This window comes from Xenopus laevis, chromosome 4L (assembly GCF_017654675.1).
Source record: "Xenopus laevis strain J_2021 chromosome 4L, Xenopus_laevis_v10.1, whole genome shotgun sequence".
NCBI classification, from domain to species: Eukaryota; Metazoa; Chordata; class Amphibia; order Anura; family Pipidae; genus Xenopus; species Xenopus laevis.
This window is the reverse complement of record NC_054377.1, coordinates 126139959-126157964: the sequence shown is the minus strand read 5'-3', so window position 1 is coordinate 126157964 and position 18006 is coordinate 126139959. Positions and strand designations below refer to the sequence as shown.

The window sequence follows — 18006 nt, the reverse complement described above, 5'->3', positions numbered from 1 at the left end:
CCATAGCTCTTTAGCAGTGAAGATCTGTGAACTTTAACATTATTTATTGTCGTAGCTGGCGCAACCTAGTGTGTCTTTCACCATTGGCAACAACTGATCACATTTTGAGTGACAGGTGACGTTCCAATGGTGGAAACTTGCACCTTCTGTTTTAGACTTTTCTAGCTTCGCAGCTATAGTATTTGTTCTCAGAAACAGGGTCTGATAGAGAATGGCAAGGCATTGACTGACTCATTGGTCATCTTCCAGCTGTTGGCCAGTTCATACCTGGCTGTGCTCTACAGGCATTTGTTCTTTATATAGTGCTGTGCATAGTGAGATATTGTTATTATGAATGTTCCACCATTGAAATATATATAGCATCTGCAGAGTTGCTTTCCCAGTACAGTTGCCTCTGGGCTCACTCCCACCCTCTGTGCTCTCTGTGCAGGAGTCGGACATTGCTCTGCCCAGCCCTCATTCTATCTTTCACTCTCTCTCTCGTTTCTATCTTTCTCTCTCTCTTGTTTGTGACTGGCTTCTCCCAGCTCAGATGCCCCTCTGACTTCTGCCGAATTACCGCTGCGCCTTTTGGCTGCACTTCTTCCCTCCCTCAAACCATCTCCTAATTATTTTAGTGACTCTACATTTTTGTTGTTTTTTTTTTTTTTTTGCCTTCTGACGTGTCCTGTAAGGCTGCTTTTCTTCCAGAGATCTGGATTTCTTTGTCTTGATTCTGCAGGAAACTTGGGGGCTTATTTCAGAGGTGCAACTCTATATTTTGCCAGGACTATGAATTAGTTCCCTGCCAGGAGGAGGCTGCTGCCCTGCATTGTTTTGTGCATTCTTTGCAGTGAGCTGATAAGCATCCTGGGAGCTGCAGGCACAGTCACTAAGGGGCAGTGGATATGGGTCGGTGGCCCCTCTCTGAATTCCTGCTGTCAGTGGGACCCTCCTCCAGCAAGAACTAACTCCATCCTGAGCACCATGGCACAAGCTCTGAGATGAAATGAGGACACCACATACTAGTTGCACGCTTTTGTAAATTTCCTGTTGCTGCTTTTTTTTTTGTTGTTTAAACCCTGCAATCTTAAGTCATGAACAGAGCGGGGTGCTACAGAAATACAAAAAGTCAAAGACACGGGGAGGGCGGAAGCCTGAGACTTTAACATAAGAGAGCAGTTGTCTCATGCCAGAGAAAGACAAGGAGAAGTTATTTGACTCCCCTGCTGACTGGAATCCTGTGAGATGTGGGAAGATGGGGCCGGCTATGAGATAATTGAGCTGAAGGATCTGAAGCCGTGTGATGGCATTGATCTGACGCAAAACTCCCGTGGGGGGCACCGCCTGGAGCGCACCAACGCTGTCAGGATCCCTCCAAGCAGGACACCCCCCATTCTACAGAGGAGCCTGAGAAGGAGAATACTCGGTGGTCAAGGTGACACACAGCCGCCTGGGAAAGCAGGAGAGGGACACTATTTCCAGGCCACATCCAACACTCAGAACACTTGGTGTGACCTCTGTGGGGACTTCATATGGGGCATCTACAGGAAAAGCCTTCGCTGTGTGTGTGAGTATCAGGGGCTAAAGCAAATGATAACCCTTAGTTACCATATCCTATCTACATTCTGTCATAGCCCCATGTTATTTGAACCAGTAAAAATGTGGATATTATATATAAAAATGTCACTTTTTGCCTATATGGATATGAGCTTCTGTGCCACAAAAGCCCTGCTGTGTCGGTACCTGCCCACTGGCATTCTGTGCTGTGGTCACTGTTAGGCTAATGGCACACGGGGAGATCCGCAGCATCTCAAGGATTACAGGTCTGTCACTATTATAGTGATTCTCTTTCACTTTATATGGTGGGTTGCAAAGAGTCAAAACACGGGCAACCTCCCTGTGTGGTGTTACCCTTACAATGTGTTCTGCTGCATGCTACCACTTTCATTAAATTGATACTGATGCTAAAAAACTACTTTTTAAAATATAAATGTACATTACATGTTACCTATAGGTCATGTTTTTTGCTGAGAGGTTTGTTTTTGTAAGTTATTGTTAGATGAAGTTCCTAAAGGTCGCCTTATTCTATAAGATCCGCTCATTTGGCGACATCGCCAAACAAGTGGATCTGCTATATCGGGGGTAATCCTATGGCCGAACGATCGGATTGCGACGAGCACAATGGGCTCCTATGGGTCTGTCAGGAGAAAAATCAAACCTTCCTGATCGATATTGTGTCCAGATATCGATCGGAAAGACCAGTCGGAAGCCCCCATACACGGGCACATAAGCTGTCAAATTGTTCTAAACGACCGATATCGGCAGCTTTATCTGCCCGTGTATGGCCACCTTAAACCTGACTGTTTTGCCAACCTGACTGTCCCATCTCAGCCTGCTGCACAAATATGGCAGCCCCCTCATAGGCGATCACAGGGAGTCAGATAGGCAATGTAAAAGCATTGGGTAAATACTTTATGGCAAAATTATAAGAAGCATGCAAAGTCAATTTTATAGTAGATGTAAAAAAAAGTTTAATTTCTGGTGTCAGTAAGTGGTGGAAATAATAATAAACACAGCTCTGTGTAGATAGAGATGGAGACAATTGCAAAATGAAGAAAATATTACTCCTATAACATTTAATACTAAAGTTGTCTCCATCTCTTTGGGTACAGAGCCTCTTGGATGAATTGCACCAATTGCCAGTAATCAGTAACTATAGGTTATAGGAATATGAAACAATAAGTATTTAACTAAATTCCAAAATGATTGATGTTGAATTTGTTACATCCTTAAACATATCAAGCAGGTTATAGCTATAGGTTCTGACTTTTAGCTTAAAGGGATACTGTCATGGGGGGAAAAAAAAATTTCAAAATAAATCAGTTAATAGTGCTGCTCCAGCAGAATTCTGCACTGAAATTCATTTCTCAAAAGAGCAAACAGATTTTTTTATATTCAATTTTGAAATCTGACATGGGGCTAGACATATGGTCAATTTCTCAGCTGCCCCTGGTCATGTGACTTGTACCTGCACTTTAGGAGAGAAATGCTTTCTGGCAGGCTGTTGTTTTTCCTTCTCAATGTAACTGAATGTGTCTCAGTGGGACATGGGTTTTTACTATTGAGTGTTGTTCTTAGATCTACCTAAACTCAAATTTATCTGGTTGGGCTTTTCGAGTAAAAACTCAAATTGTTCATGGAAAAAAAGTCACATTTTTTGAGATTTATTATACCCTGATGCTTCAAAAAGCCTGAATATGAAAATATGCCATCTCAGACCTGCCGGGGTCATGTATAAGTCAATGGGAGATGTCCCTATCCTAATTTAAAGATATTGTGGTTTGCGCTGGGTTTAGCTTGATAATTCAATCAATTTAGGGTTTTCTGACAAAAACCCCAAAAAAGCAAGCGATTCAACGGAAAAGGTCCGAACAAATCATACGATTCGGATTTTCACTTGATTTTTAAGTTTTTTTTCCCAATCAGATTTATTTGAGTTATATTATTAATAAATAAGGCAAATTCCGGCATGGAAGTTTGGTCGGACTTTTTTTAATTCTAATTACGAGATAAATCCGGATTTTAGTAAATAACCCCATTAATGGGGAATGTAATATGCTTTGTTATTGCAAAAAACATTCTCAAAGATGCTTGCGCAGGTTAACGACCATGTTAGCGCCATTTTTGATTGATTAAGGCTTCCTCGCAAAGTTTGCGACCAAACTGCTTGTGCGAACGTTTGCAGTGTATGTAATAAAATTTTGCAATTGCAAACCATTTTTTGCGACAAAATATTTAACCAAACTCCAAAGCAGCTGTTAAAGGTTCACAATGGGCAATTAAGATTCACTATGCAATAAAAGCCTAACGAATAGTGTAATAGCATTTTAATAAGGAATATTTAGGAACCCTAATGGGATACTCACAAACAGGTCTGGATCGAGAATCAAAATAGGCCCTGGCATTTCAGGTACCCAGAGGCCCCGACAGGCCGCACAAAGGCCCGAACTCTCCCCCACCAGCCCACTAAATAGTGACTTTCTATGGCATCTTACAGCAGCCCCTCTGGCATTTGCCAGACCCCACAGATTGCCAGTCCGGGCCTGCTCACAAACCGAGATTCTATCCCATTTGGGTTTCTATTTATTACACTATTTTGGCGCCCTTTGTTTTCAGTGGATATCCACATAGGATACACAGAAGGTCCCTGATGAGAGATTGATGTTTGGCCTAGCTATACATGCAACTGGTGAGTAGGTGATTCAGCCACGGTATTGGTATTTAGATCACCTTACACCTACACATGATTGTATGGAAAAGATTTGCACTCACACTTTTAAAGGAAATGAAGTAATAATACCGGCACTTTAATTTACTTCATTGAAGGAATTGCCTCTCCCAATCTCCTGGCCCTAAAAAAAAATAAAAAACTTTGCACATGCACGTGGCTCCTTTTGCGCATGTGTGCGGTGTGGCTCTTTTTGCAAATGCACGGCATCACAGTAGGGGGTCCTGGACAGCGGCCCTGGACAGGATTCCCAGGTCCCCCAGTCGGACCCTGGGTTTATTTCTTGCGCTTCCCTATAGAATTGTTGATTTCACTTATTTCATAGAGAGTTGCAACAATTACAGTCCATAAAGCTGTCTAAGGCAGCCAAGCATGACCTGTGTGTAGGAAAAATGGTTCTGTCCCGCCAGATGGGAAATAACACAGACACATGTACAGTATCTATTCTGCAGTGTACTGCAAGTGTGGAGACTCGCACAGCTGTGAGAATAAAAGTTCAACATAAACAACTTAATGTTAAAGAGAGGCACACGTTGGCTCTCCCACCAAATCCCTCAAAGGGAATGTAACATTTTGCCTAATGGAAGCAAATTTTTATAACTTTTTTTTTATAACTTATTGCAATTGAAAGCAGTATGTGTCTGTCCCTTTCTGCACTGCTAGTTCAGCCTTTTGAAACAATGTAGCAGAAGTCAGCCTGGCTTTGCAGGTCTGTTAATCTGCTGTTTTCTGCTCCATTGTTTCCTCCTTTCCTCCAAAACATACAGGCAGGTTACAAAATTGTCTCCAGTGTGTCGTGGGGCAGGGACTGAGCTGATTGATGATCACTGTAAAGCACTGTGTGAGGCTAGGGCCACACCATATGGATCTCGGATCTCCCCCTAATAAATCTGGTTTTCATTGAAACCCTAAAATGAGGACATGTTTACAGCAAAAACTTCATCACTGAAACTTTGTGGGCTGAAAATATGATCTGAACATCAAGGAAAGGGTTACATTTATGAATGGAGCACAGTCATTGCTGCTAAATGGGGAATTCCACCCAAATCCTCAAGAAGTTATTTTGTAAGTGTAATTGCTGGTTCTGACTACATGCGCCATTACAACAACGTAGCAGAAGTCTCCTCCAACCAATACTCCAGTCGCAGCAATGTCCTGTTCTGTAAAGAACAGATCTATGAAAAAGAAGAATTACTGAATCTGTAGGGCATTGTGGGCAATGGAGGAAAGCTGATTCTTGCTACATTGATTCATGGTACAGGAAGTCAAGACCAGCAGTGCAGTGAATTATAAGGTACAGATAGATAATGCTGTCGATAGCAATTACAGAATTATAAATAATCGCTAATGTTTAATTGAGGTATACTGGAAAGCTGCTAAGAAATACATTCTCTTTCATTATGCAAAATGTTATGTATAGTTCACTTTTCGTTTTTTTTACATCCACCAAAATGGGACAGGACATTGTGAAGTTGCAGAGCAGCTGCTGTTCCAGTGTAAATCGACTCACATGTGCCTGGAATCAATTACATCTCGTGGTCAATACGAGGGGATGCGTGGGTGACGGTTGCTAAGGTCTGAATTGATATGTTTTGGTTTCCCCTATATAACATGTTCCTAAAAGAGCCAGTAACACCAAAAATAGAAAATGCCCAAATATGTTATTAGAAATGATTCTTCTTAGTGAGAAGATATACAAGTCAACTCCTTGTGCCGAAATGGTCAAAGCTGACCCTTTCTGTGCCCTCTGGCACTGACCAGTGTATTAGTAGTACAGGTATGGGACCTGTTATCCAGAATGCTCAGGACCTGGGGTTTTCTGGATAACGGATCTTTCTGAAATTTGGATCTTCGTACCTTAAGTCTATTAGAAAATCAAGTAAACATTAAATAAACCCAGTAGGCTAGTTTTGCTTCCAATAAGGATTAATTATATATTAGTTTGGATCAAGTACAAGCTATTCAAGGAAATCGCTCTAAAACTTTTGGATTATTTGGATAAAATGGAGTCTATGGGAGATGGCCTTTCTGTCATTCGGAACACTCTGGATAATGGGTTTTCCGATAATGGATCCCATACCTGTACACACACAAAGGAGATAAGTGCAGGAAAAACTGTCGGATTTGGCAGTTATGCAAATGCAGAATGGCTCATGTATTAAATTCTCTGTTGCAGGTTCTAGAGCAATTGTACTTCCCTCTGGGCTCTGAATTGAACACAAGGTGCAAAGCAAAGCACTGTGGGCACAAAGTAGGTCTGAACTTGTCCTGTTTCATTTAGCACCTAGATTGCAAGATATGGGCATCCAAGAAGACACACACATACCCAGCATCAGACTGGATACTTGGGGCCCATTAGGACTATTGCCAACCGCACACCCTCTTCCAAATCAGACCCGGGCGAAACCAGCAATTTGCAATATCTTATATAGCAGTGCCCGACCTGCCCATGTCTTATATCACCTAGGGTCAGGGTTGGAGAAAAAATACCACTGCAGCACCTCTTTGTTGCAAAAAGTGAAAGGTTGAGAATTTATTATGTCAGACAATCAGGCATCATTTCGGGCTTAGTCTCGCCCTTTCTCAAGTTTGCAACAAAGAGGTGCTGCAGCAGTATTTTTTCTTACATGCCTATGTAACCCCTGGCTAGGGTTCCCGGACTGCTTTGCACCCAACTCACACGTTTATAAAAGGTGGTTGAAGGACACATTATTTCTACTACTTAGGACCAGGGTGGGGCGGGTATATAAGAGATTGAGGCTGCCGGGTTGAGTTGGTGGACTCTTGGCTACAGGGCCCACTAGGAAAGGGGCCCACAGGGAGTCTAGCCAGGTCATCCCTGCTCATACTGACTCCAGCATGCCCTTCATACTGCTAAACACAGTGAGCTCTGCATTCATGGGAAAAGTCTTTGCACTATATTTTGAAGCATTAAGAGTTGCACCTAGGGTGCCCTACCACTTAGTATACGACTCCAATATTTGTACATTCCTCCACCTTATTCTTCATTTAAAAAAAAAAATCATGCTGCAAAGACAATTGACCTGGTATATAATAATAATATAGGGATGTTTTTTTTACATGCTATAGCTGTAATAGCTACTGAGTAAATTAAACCAGCACCGTTCTTGCTGTGGACATTCAGTACCCTTTACTGGCGATTGGAACCGTGGTAATTCTATGGGACCCAGACCCCTAGACCCATCCTAAGGGACAGTTTGGATGGAATATGGGGTTGAATGCTTATATATGAGCTTAGAAATTGCTGGAACCGTAGAAGGTGAATGTGCTGCCAAATACTGGCCAACAGAAAAAGGCCTTTAACCCCAAAACCTCTGCAATAGAGCAACCTGCACTACACTCCCACTCAAGTTAGTGTGTACCATGAACTGGCTTGGTGTTCCATAAACTAATACAATAGTATAACTAACAAAGCCAGCAAAGCTGATAATCTAGATTTATTGCAGGTAGTGGGAACTATATTTCAGCTCTTTCTTGGCTAAAAGATCATTTTAATGAGACAATTCAAATGATTTCTTCTGTGATCTTGTTAGTGTTGAAATATATATTGGCCAATAAAATGTACCCTACAGCCATGCTCCCCACCTGCTCTTAATCTGCAAAACCACTGGGCTTTAACTACCACTAAATGTAAAAATGTCATTTATTAGTAAGGATATACATTTACATGGTATGTACACTTCCTTAGAAGTTACAGGAATTGTTCAGTGTAAAAATAAAAACTAAATAGATAGATAGGCTGTGCAAAATAAAAAAAAATAGAGTTAGCCCAAAATGTAATCTATAAAGACTGGATGTGTAACATAATAACCAGAACGCTACTTCCTGCTTTGTATCTCTCTTGGTTTCCACTGATTGGTTACCAGGCAGTAACCAATCAGTGATTTGGGGGGGGGCACATGTGTCATAACTGTTGCTTTTGAATCTGAGCTGAATGCTGAGGCTCAATTGCAAACTCACTGAACAGTTATGTCCCATGTGGCCCCCCCTTATAGTCACTGACTAACTCAGAGTTAGAGAGCTGCAAAGCAGGAAGTAGTGTTCTGGCTATTATGTTACACATCGTCATTCCAGCCTTTATACATTACATTTTTGGCTAATTAACTATATGAGAAACATTTTTTATGTATACCCTGCAATGTCCCTTTAGAGCCTGTTCAGTATAAAAATAAAAACTGGGTAAATAGATAGTATGCGCAAAATAAAAAAAGTTTCTGGTAACCAATCAGTGGAAACCAAGAGAGATGTAAAGCAGGAAGTAGTGTTCTGGTTATTATGTCAGACATCCAGTCACTCCAGCCTTTATATATTAAATTGTTGGCTAAATAACTAAATTAGAAACATTTTTTGTGTTGCATAGTCTATTTATTTACCCAGTTTTTATTTTGATACTGAACAATTCCTTTAAAGGAATTGTTCACCTTTGAGTTAACTTCTAATATTATGTAGAGAGTGGTATTCAGATTGCTATTTCAGCAATCTGGTTACTAGGGTCTGAATTACCCTAGCAACCATGCACTGATTTGAATTAAGAGACTGGAATGTGAATCGGAGAGGTCCTGAATAGAAAGAGGAGTAATAAAAAGTAGCAATAACAATAAATGTGTAGCCTTACAGAGCATTTGTTGTTAGATGGGCCAGTGACCCCACATTTGAAAGCTGGAAAGAGTCAGAAGAAAAAGCCAAATCATTAAAAAATATGTATATGAATAAATAATCAAGACCAACTGAAAGTTGATTATCATTAGCCATTCTATAACATACTAAAAATTAACTTAAATATGAACCGCCCCTTTAACATTGGGTCCCCAGATGCTGCTGGACTACAGCTCCCAGAATTCTTTATCATATAATCAAGGGTTTTAGCATGGTGGTAATTGTAGATCAACAACATCTGGGGACCCAAGGTTGGTAGAGAAATACACAATAGGTGCTAATCAAACTGTGTGATCTGCACTGCCCCTAGTTAGTGGCAGGGGGGGAGATAAAGTATCAAGGTGTATTCTGTCCCGTCCCAGCAAATCATTATAAACGCACATCTAATCATAGCCCATAGTAGTGCAGTGATATAACCTTCACAGCCTTCATAACCCCTCACATACAGCAGGCCGAGTTGTTAAATCTCCAAAAATTACAAAAAAAATTAAATTAAATTAAATTAAAAAAAACCTCGAATATTAGAAGAAAAAAAACATTTTTTAAAAAAAAGCCAGAATCCGAAAATCCGACTTCTCAGACCTTTCGAGGTCCTGTATAAAGGTGGCCATACACGGGCAGATTAAAGCTGCCGATAACGGTCCTTTAGACAGATTCGGCAGCTTATCTGCCCATGTGTGGGTGCTCCTGACGGGTCCTCCCGATTGATATCAGGCCAAAAATCGGGCAGATATCGATCGGTCAAGTTTGATTTTTCGTACGATCCAGGACCACATCGGCTAGTTAATGTGGTCCTGCGACCTGTCAGAGCCCATTCGTAGTATTGTAATCCGAACGTTCGGCCCCGATCATCCGATATTGCCTAGCCATAAGTGGGCAAATCGGGTTAAGATCCACTCGTTTGGCGACTTTGCCAAACAAGCGGATCTAATGGGAGAGGCATCTATCCCAATTAGAAGTTATTGTGGTCTGCGCTGGGTTTAGTCTAAAAATCCGATTTTTTCGGGGTTTTCGGAAAAAACTTTCATGATCTGATTAGATCAAGTTTTTTTAAAAATAAAGTTAAAATCTGGCATGGGAGTTTGGTAAAGCTTTTTTTTTATTAATATTATGAGATAAATTTGGATTTTAGTAAATAACCCCTAAGTGTGATAAAAGAATAGCAACTCAGAAGCTTTGCTTTTGTCTGCTGATGCTTTTATTTTTAGACTTTAGGTTTTTCCGCTACTTTTCTATCAAACAAAGGCCTCATTCAGTGGCCCCTCAGCAAATTCATTTTAGGCCCCACCCTCCAATATATCCAGAGGTTGACCTTTGTACCAATATATGTTGAAATTGCTAACTAATTCGAGCTTTGTGGGCCCCTATACCTCGTGAGCCCCCTGCAGCCGCAGGGTCTGCATCCTCTGTAGTTATGCCCCTGGCCTCACTCATGCATCTTGGGTCAGTCAGTTGGTTCTATAAATCAGATGGGGAAAAAGACCTGTTTTTTTAATGAGTTTGGTGGCTCCGTTAAAGGGGTATAATGAACTTTAGCATGGTATAGACAGTAGTATTGTAAGATAATATGCAATCAGTCTTAACTTTTTATGGTTTTACATTTAACTTCCCTAGTAACTATTAAGCAGCAGGGATATTATACCGGAAAAGGGCTTAAATAGGAAGATAAGCAATACCAATAAGAATTACAATAAAATTTAGACCTAATTTTGGTTGCTGGGATCAGTGAATCCCAATCACCAGGTTGGAACAGAAAGGCTAATAAATCAAAAACCATAGAAAACTGGTATTGGGTTATAGTGATGTGTGGGCTGACCCGATACCCGCGGGTTCAACTTCCGCATACAATTGTCAGGTCATGGGCAGGTTCAGTTTAAGCTCTTCCTTCCGCTCTCCCCGCCCACAACCTGTGCTGGCTTCCTCCTCCAGGTTTTATAGATTCAGCCTGCATGGCCCCGCTCCTTCTGTGACCTCATTGCGTGGCAGGCGCAAGTCTATAAATTTGGAGGCGTGTCTGGTTAGGAGCGGGTGTGGGTGGTGGAGGGGCAGTTTAGGGTCGGGTGTGGGTTGAATTTTTCTCAGCCCACTCATCACTATTGGGTTAAATATATAAAGCTGGAACTTTGTGTGTTGAGTTTTTATATGCCATATACAAGGCGTTTAAGACTGACATGTTGACCTGATTATAGAGGAATTTCTGTATGTCTGGATTGCTCGGGTTATTTACTTTACATGCAACATGCTTCTAATTTGGGGCCTATACTTACTGTAGGGGGTGAAAGTCAGAAGGAGGGTTAATGCAGTCAAAATACAGAGCTAGCTCATAAAGCATTTGGACCCATCTTGCAGATGTGTTTGGTTTCAGTGCAGTAAATGAGACCTATTATCCAGAATACTCGGGACCTGGGGTTTTCCGGATAATGGATCTTTCGATAATTTATATCTTCATACCTTAAGTCTACTAGAAAATCATGTAAACATTAAATAAACCCAATAGGTTTTGCTTCCAATAAGGATTAATTATATCTTACTTGGGATCAAGTACAAGCTACTGTTTCATTATTACAGAGAAAAAGGAACTATATATTTTTTGGATTATATGGATAAAATGGGAGACTGCCTTTACGTAGTTCTGAGCTTTCTGAATAATGGGTTTCCAGGTAACGGGTCCCATAACAGTACCATATTACGAAACATAATTGTTCATTAAAATAGCCTATTGCCCTATAGCACCACCCAGTGGACAGTATGCTAAATGCATGCAATACATCTGTCAAACTCCTAGGGAAATCCATACACTGAGTTTTACTTTATGGTTTTAGATCATTAAAGAACCAGAGAAGTGTTTAATTAAATAAAATATATGCTGCTTCAAATAAAATCTCTATCCTATTAAATTCCTTGTCCTGTTTAAGATGCCTCTGTCTATGACTTTATACAGTCTCTAAATCTCTCTTGCACCTTCTCTTAGACTGCAGTTTCAGCTGTCACTATCGATGCCGAGCTCTCATACGATTAGACTGCAGCAGAGAGACTGATATAGAGACTGAGAGTGACCCCTCTGAAGATACCTCATGGGAGAAAGAATCGAATGTGGTGAGTCTTTTAAACACATTTTGAACATTATTGCCTTCTGAGGCATATTATTCATATTATTATCCTTTATTTAGTAAGCACTGCTATATTCCACAGTGTTTTATAGAGATTATACAGCATTCACACCAGTCCCTGCCAGTGTTGTATTTCAGTCCAGTGCCAGTGTGCCACCCTAGGAACCAGACCCATTGGACTGGGATTCAAAATAGGCCCTGGCATTCCAAGAACACAGAGGCCCAAATAGCCCCCACCAGCCCACTTAATAGTCACTTTCTATGGCATCTTATAGCAGCCCTTCTGGCATTTGCCAGAAGCCACAGATTGCCAGTCCGGGCTTGAGACCTAGGAATGTCCCCCAGTCACCCAACTACGCATGATGTGTGTGTGATGTCACGTCTGTGCGTTTTTCCTAACTTTGTGCTCCCTAATGACCAAGTTACCCCTCCCCCCTGCTCTGCTGCTAGATTTAGACAGTAAGTCTGGCTGCAGAGACAATTTATTTTTTCTTTTAAAAAATGTACATTTTTATATACCTACCCGAGGTGAGGTAGGTCCCTTTAAATCTGCTGCCCTAGCCACAGGCCTATATATACAGTAAATACGGCCCTGGACCCTGCCCCAGTTGAACTTACAAATGACTTACACAGGGGCACTGGGCAAATGAGGTGAGTTGAAATGCTCAGCTCAGACGGCAGCGCTGACTAGGTTACCAGGGGGGAAAAAAGCCGCCTCTGGTACCTTTAAGAGTTGAAATTCTGGTTTTTAAACTGGAAATTCTGCTTTTCTGATGCCAGAGAGTGCGGGAGCCACCTCAGAAACACCCCTCGGCTTACATTACATTGTGTTACTATGATACAGATCAGACTAATATTTCATTGTGTTACACTTGGCCCAATTGTTTCTGTACAAATACACTCAATTTTGCTTTTACATGAATCAAGTGCAATGGCCTAAATGGGCAGATTTAAGCTGCAGATTCACCCCCCTTCAGAAAATGTAGGTCTGTCTGACGTGCCACCTTCACATTTTACCATCTCTTATGATCTCCACAATTGTAATCACAGCCCCCAAACCGGGGACAGAGTGGCAGTGCTCTGCAGTGATCTTAGTACCCAAATATTTGCATTATTCAAAGACATGCGTGTGCTGTTCCTATTACCCTGTAAAATTGAAGTTTTTGGAGAGTTCTTTCCATATAATGGTGTGTTTTATATATATATACACACACAACAGAGCAGAAAAGCTGATCTGTTGGCTTCTCTGCAGAATCTGCATGTCAACACAAAAACAGACCAGTTTTCAGCATGACAAATGCTTAAAGGGATCCTGTCATTGGAAAACATGTTCAAAACACATCAGTTAATAGTGCTGCTCCAGCAGAATTCTGCACTGAAATCCATTTCTCAAAAGAGCAAACAGATTTTTTTATATTCAATTTTGAAATCTGACATGGGGCTAGACATTTTGTTTATTTCCCAGCTGCCCCTGGTCATGAGACTTGTGCCTGCACTTTAGGAGAGAAATGCTTTCTGGCAGGCTGCTGTTTTTCCTTCTCAATGTAACTGAATGTGTCTCAGTGGGACATGGGTTTTTACTATTGAGTGTTGTTCTTAGATCTACCAGGCAGCTGTTATCTTGTGTTAGGGAGCTGTTATCTGGTTACCTTCCCATTGTTCTTTTGTTAGGCTGCTGGGGGGGGGGGAAAGGGAGGGGGTGATATCACTCCAACTTGCAGTACAGCAGCAAAGAGTGATTGAAGTTTATCAGAGCACAAGTCACATGACTTGGGGCAGATGGGAAATTGACAATATGTCTAGCCCCATGTCAGAATTCAAAATTGAATATAAAAAAATCTGTTTGCTCTTTTGAGAAATGGATTTCAGTGCAGAATTCTGCTGGAGCAGCACTATTAACTGATTCATTTTGAAAAAAAATGTTTTTTCCCATGACAGTATCCCTTTAAGTATACATTCTTCACCAATATCTGCTCTGTGTGTGTGTGTGCTGTGAGAACTCTAACATTACAGTGCACACACATAGAGGGGGTTTATACACACCGGTGTAGAAAACAACCCATGTCTATCTATCTTTATTGAGCTTAAGATGGCCATGTGCAGATCCGTTTGTTTGGAGAGGTCACCCATCTTGAGTAGGTGATATCAGGCTGATCCAAGCATGGGCCCTAGGTCTCAACGACTGGTCTGTACGAGGATCACATCAACAAACCAATGCAGTCCTCAATCCAACTGGATTTTTTAACCTGCCAATCGCGATGTGGGCGATTTTCGGTCAGATATTGGTCAGGGAAGCCCATTGGATACACTGGTCAATTAGCTAGCAAATTAGTCAGTAGGCAGCTTTTATCGGCCGGTGTATGGCCATTTTTAAACGAGACAAAGGGGAAACTCAAATGGATCACTACCCAAAACCTATTGCATATTGTAAGAAAATACAATACTAAGCGCCTTTCCAATATACATATACAACATATAATATACTTAGTTTTACGTAATTTCATTTGTTTTATGAAATTCTAATTAGAAACCAATCCTAATAGACTGTAAGCTCCTTGGGCCTCATCCCAACTGTATATTGAAAGCTCTATGCATAGATTTATTATATTTGTTACTGTATAACTTAATATACCTACTGCATTCTCACCTTGTAAAACACTGTGTACCATTGTAGGGCTATATAAATAAATATATACATACAAATGCCTGTACATACATACATATAATTACCATTGTAAGTCCTAAACTGCTTAGAATGACATTTGCTTTCAAAATAATGAAACAGTGTTTGGGTGGAGGTTCAATTAAACATATAATAATGGTGATCACATTACAATGTACCCAGCACATCACAGCAATTACTCAACAATTAGTGTTACAAATCTAGTAATCACTAGACAAATAAAAGCAAACTCCTGATTGGCTGCTCCTGATTGCAACGTTCAGCCTGTGATTGAGAATATCCATCATATGATAACACTTAGGTCAATAAGTATATTAATGTCAATGTGTTTAACTTAGTGGTGATAACATATCTGTCTGTATCTGACTGTCTACACTCACTGAAGACACTGATGTAAGAACACTGACATTGGTGGCTCTTAAAGGGCAAGTCCAACCCAAAATATAAATTAGCCTAATAAAATAAACCATAATTTTGAGTAACTTTCCAATATACATTTATTAAAAATTGTCAGTGCTTTTAAAGTTCTTTGTTAAAACAATTACTAATTTGACAACGGTTGGTTGTGAATTAAAATAAATCACTTCCCGAAGGGAGGGAGGTGTGTATGAAATTGTTTTTTTGTAAAAGACAGTCAAAGCTGGCTCTTATAGGAAGTGAATTAAACCCAAACCGCCATTTGAGAAAAAAAGTAGGACATTGAAAATAGAGAAGAGGTGGAGCAGTCCCAAGAAACTGATGCCTGGTTGTTTTTCTAGGCCCTGGGACCCCACACGGGGAGAAAGTAGGTCACTGGGGACTGTGGTCTCAAGTCTACTTTGCTATCTTAACAGGAGAACTGAACTTCCCTATAAAACCACAAGTCCACCAGAGCCGTGTAATAAAATATATAAAAGAGGTACAAATGCGGTAAAATCAGGTTAAAATCTCTTAAAGTTAAGTCGGTTATAAAAGCAATGTTCAGTACTGAAAAGGGAGACCTATTGGATTATCAAATTAAACACAGTTTCCCCGAGAGGGATTAATGAACGCATTAAATAAGATATTTTCATTAATCCCTCTCGGGGAAACTGTGTTTAATTTGAAAATCCAATAGGTCTCCCTTTTCAGTACTGAACATTGCTTTTATAATCTACTTAACTTTAAGAGATTTTAAGATGATTTTACCGCATTTGTACGTCTTTTATTTTATTTATTTTATTACACGGCTCTGGTGGATTTGTGGTTTTATAATGAAGTTCAGCTCTCCTGTTAAGATAGCAAGGTAGATTTGAGACCACAGTCCCCAGTGACTTACTTTCTCCCCGTGTGGGGTCCCAGGGCCTAGAAAAACAACCAGGCAGCAGTTTCTTGGGACTGCTCCACCTCTTCTCTATTTTCAATGTCCTACTTTTTTTCTCAAATGCCCGTTAGGGTTTAATTCACATCCTATATGAGACAGCTTTGACAAAACCAATTTTAGTTAATTGTCTCTGCACATGGGCAATATGTCGTGGCACTAGCACTTTATAAGTATTTATCTTAAGGCCCCCATACACGAGCAGATATAATATGTCAATCGGCCAGGCTTAAAAATCCCATCGGAATAAAGACCGTATCAGTTGGTTGGTTGCCCGTTCTCTCCTCGTTGTGATCCGACAGCTCGAAATCACCCACTAGAAGGTGAGGTCCCCAAACGAGCGGATCTCCATATGTGTGGGCAGCTTTATTTCTCCAGCAAAGACAGGTCTGTTAATCAGCTGCCTTGTCTTACATTGTATCTACAGTCTGAGCCATCAGGGCAGAGAATAGAAAGGGACAGACAAACACTGCTTTCAATAGCAATACATGTACAAATAACTTTATAGAAATAGAAAGTTTGTAATGAATGAATATTGCAAAGTTGCTTCGAATTATGTTTTCTTTTATTAGGCAAAAATTTATTTTTGGGTTGACATTCCCTTTAAAGGGTTGGTTCACCTTTAAGTTTTATGTTATAGAAAGGCCAATTCTAAGCAACACTTTCCAGCTTTCAAATGGTGGTCACTAACCTCATCTAAAAAAACAAATGCTTTGTGAGGCTATAAATGTATTGTTATTGCTACTTTTTATTACTCATCTTTCTATTCAGGCCTCTCCTATTCATATTCCAGTCTCTTATTCACATCAATGCATGGTTGCTAGGGTAATTTGGATCCTAGCAACCAGATTGCTGAAATTGCAAACTGGAGAGCTGCTGAATAAAAATTAAAGTAACTCAAAAACCACAAATAATAAAAACCAATTGCAAAATGTCTCAGAATATCACTCTTTACTTAAAGTTAATTTAAAGATGAACAACCCTTTTAAGGTGGCTGATAAAAGCTGCAGATAGACTAAGTTGGAATCTTATTGGCTTGTGTATGGGGCCTTCTGACCAATATCTGGCCAAAAATTGCAGCATGTGATGACATCACTTCAGATGCATGGCTCGCCAGTGTGCCTTAAAGCCCCTTCACTCCCCCCCTTCCACAACCAATCTGCTTTTTCTTTTATCTCAGATCCAGCTCAAGCCTACGTTTAAATATTGCTATTTCCTAATTTTTTAGATTTTTGCCTGCTTTCTAGACTACAATTGTTTGCGCCCTCCACCCTTTTACCTGCACCTCAATTGTGATTATTGCCTCATCCTTGTCTGTTCATCTGCCAAATGTTTATTGCCTTTCTGCTCACCAAAGTGAAGTATGTTCTCTTCCAGTATTGCCACAGTAAGTTCCGGGTACCCAAAAGGGCTTCGGGGGAAGAAGTCATTTTAAATTTTTGGTGATCCCATATGTTTCAGGATATCTCCAATAGAGTAGCAGCCCTGTCAAGCCACAAAACTTCCAAATCAGCTTAAGTAAGCTCTGGAGAACCACAACAATCTCAGTGTATTTTTATTTTTTACAACATGTTTCGGATATAAATATCCTTCATCATGTGCTTGTTACAGTATAAGCTATTTATTAACCCAATTTACACCAACAACAAGTGTGTCAGCTCCAACTTGTTGCTTCGGTGAAGAACCAGAGCTTGTAGGGTTTCAAAGACTACAAACTGTCTTCTAGGGTTCATTCAACAAACAAACCATTACAATGGTATTTCCACTTCAACATTTGGACCCAGTGTTCCTGTGGAAAATGTGTTGGGGTGAAACCTCCCCAACGACCACAACCCAGTCTCCAATATACAAGAAACCTAACAATATTAAGCAGCAATCATAACTAGGGCCCTGGCACAGTTATAGCTGTGATTTTCTGACTTGGTTC

General features: G+C 40.5%; 1 protein-coding gene across 1 annotated transcript in view; it reads left to right on the top strand.

Annotated features, from left to right (window-relative positions):
- Window positions 1–472: 472 nt before the first annotated feature.
- The window catches only part of rassf1.L (Ras association domain family member 1 L homeolog), a 35915-nt gene continuing 18381 nt past the window's right edge, over window positions 473–18006 (top strand). Inside the window, exons 1-2 of the mRNA XM_018256302.2 lie at window positions 473–1549; window positions 11919–12043. Coding sequence (XP_018111791.1) covers window positions 1228–1549; window positions 11919–12043 — 447 coding nt within the window. The 5' untranslated portion in view covers window positions 473–1227. The remainder of the gene's footprint in view (window positions 1550–11918; window positions 12044–18006) is intronic.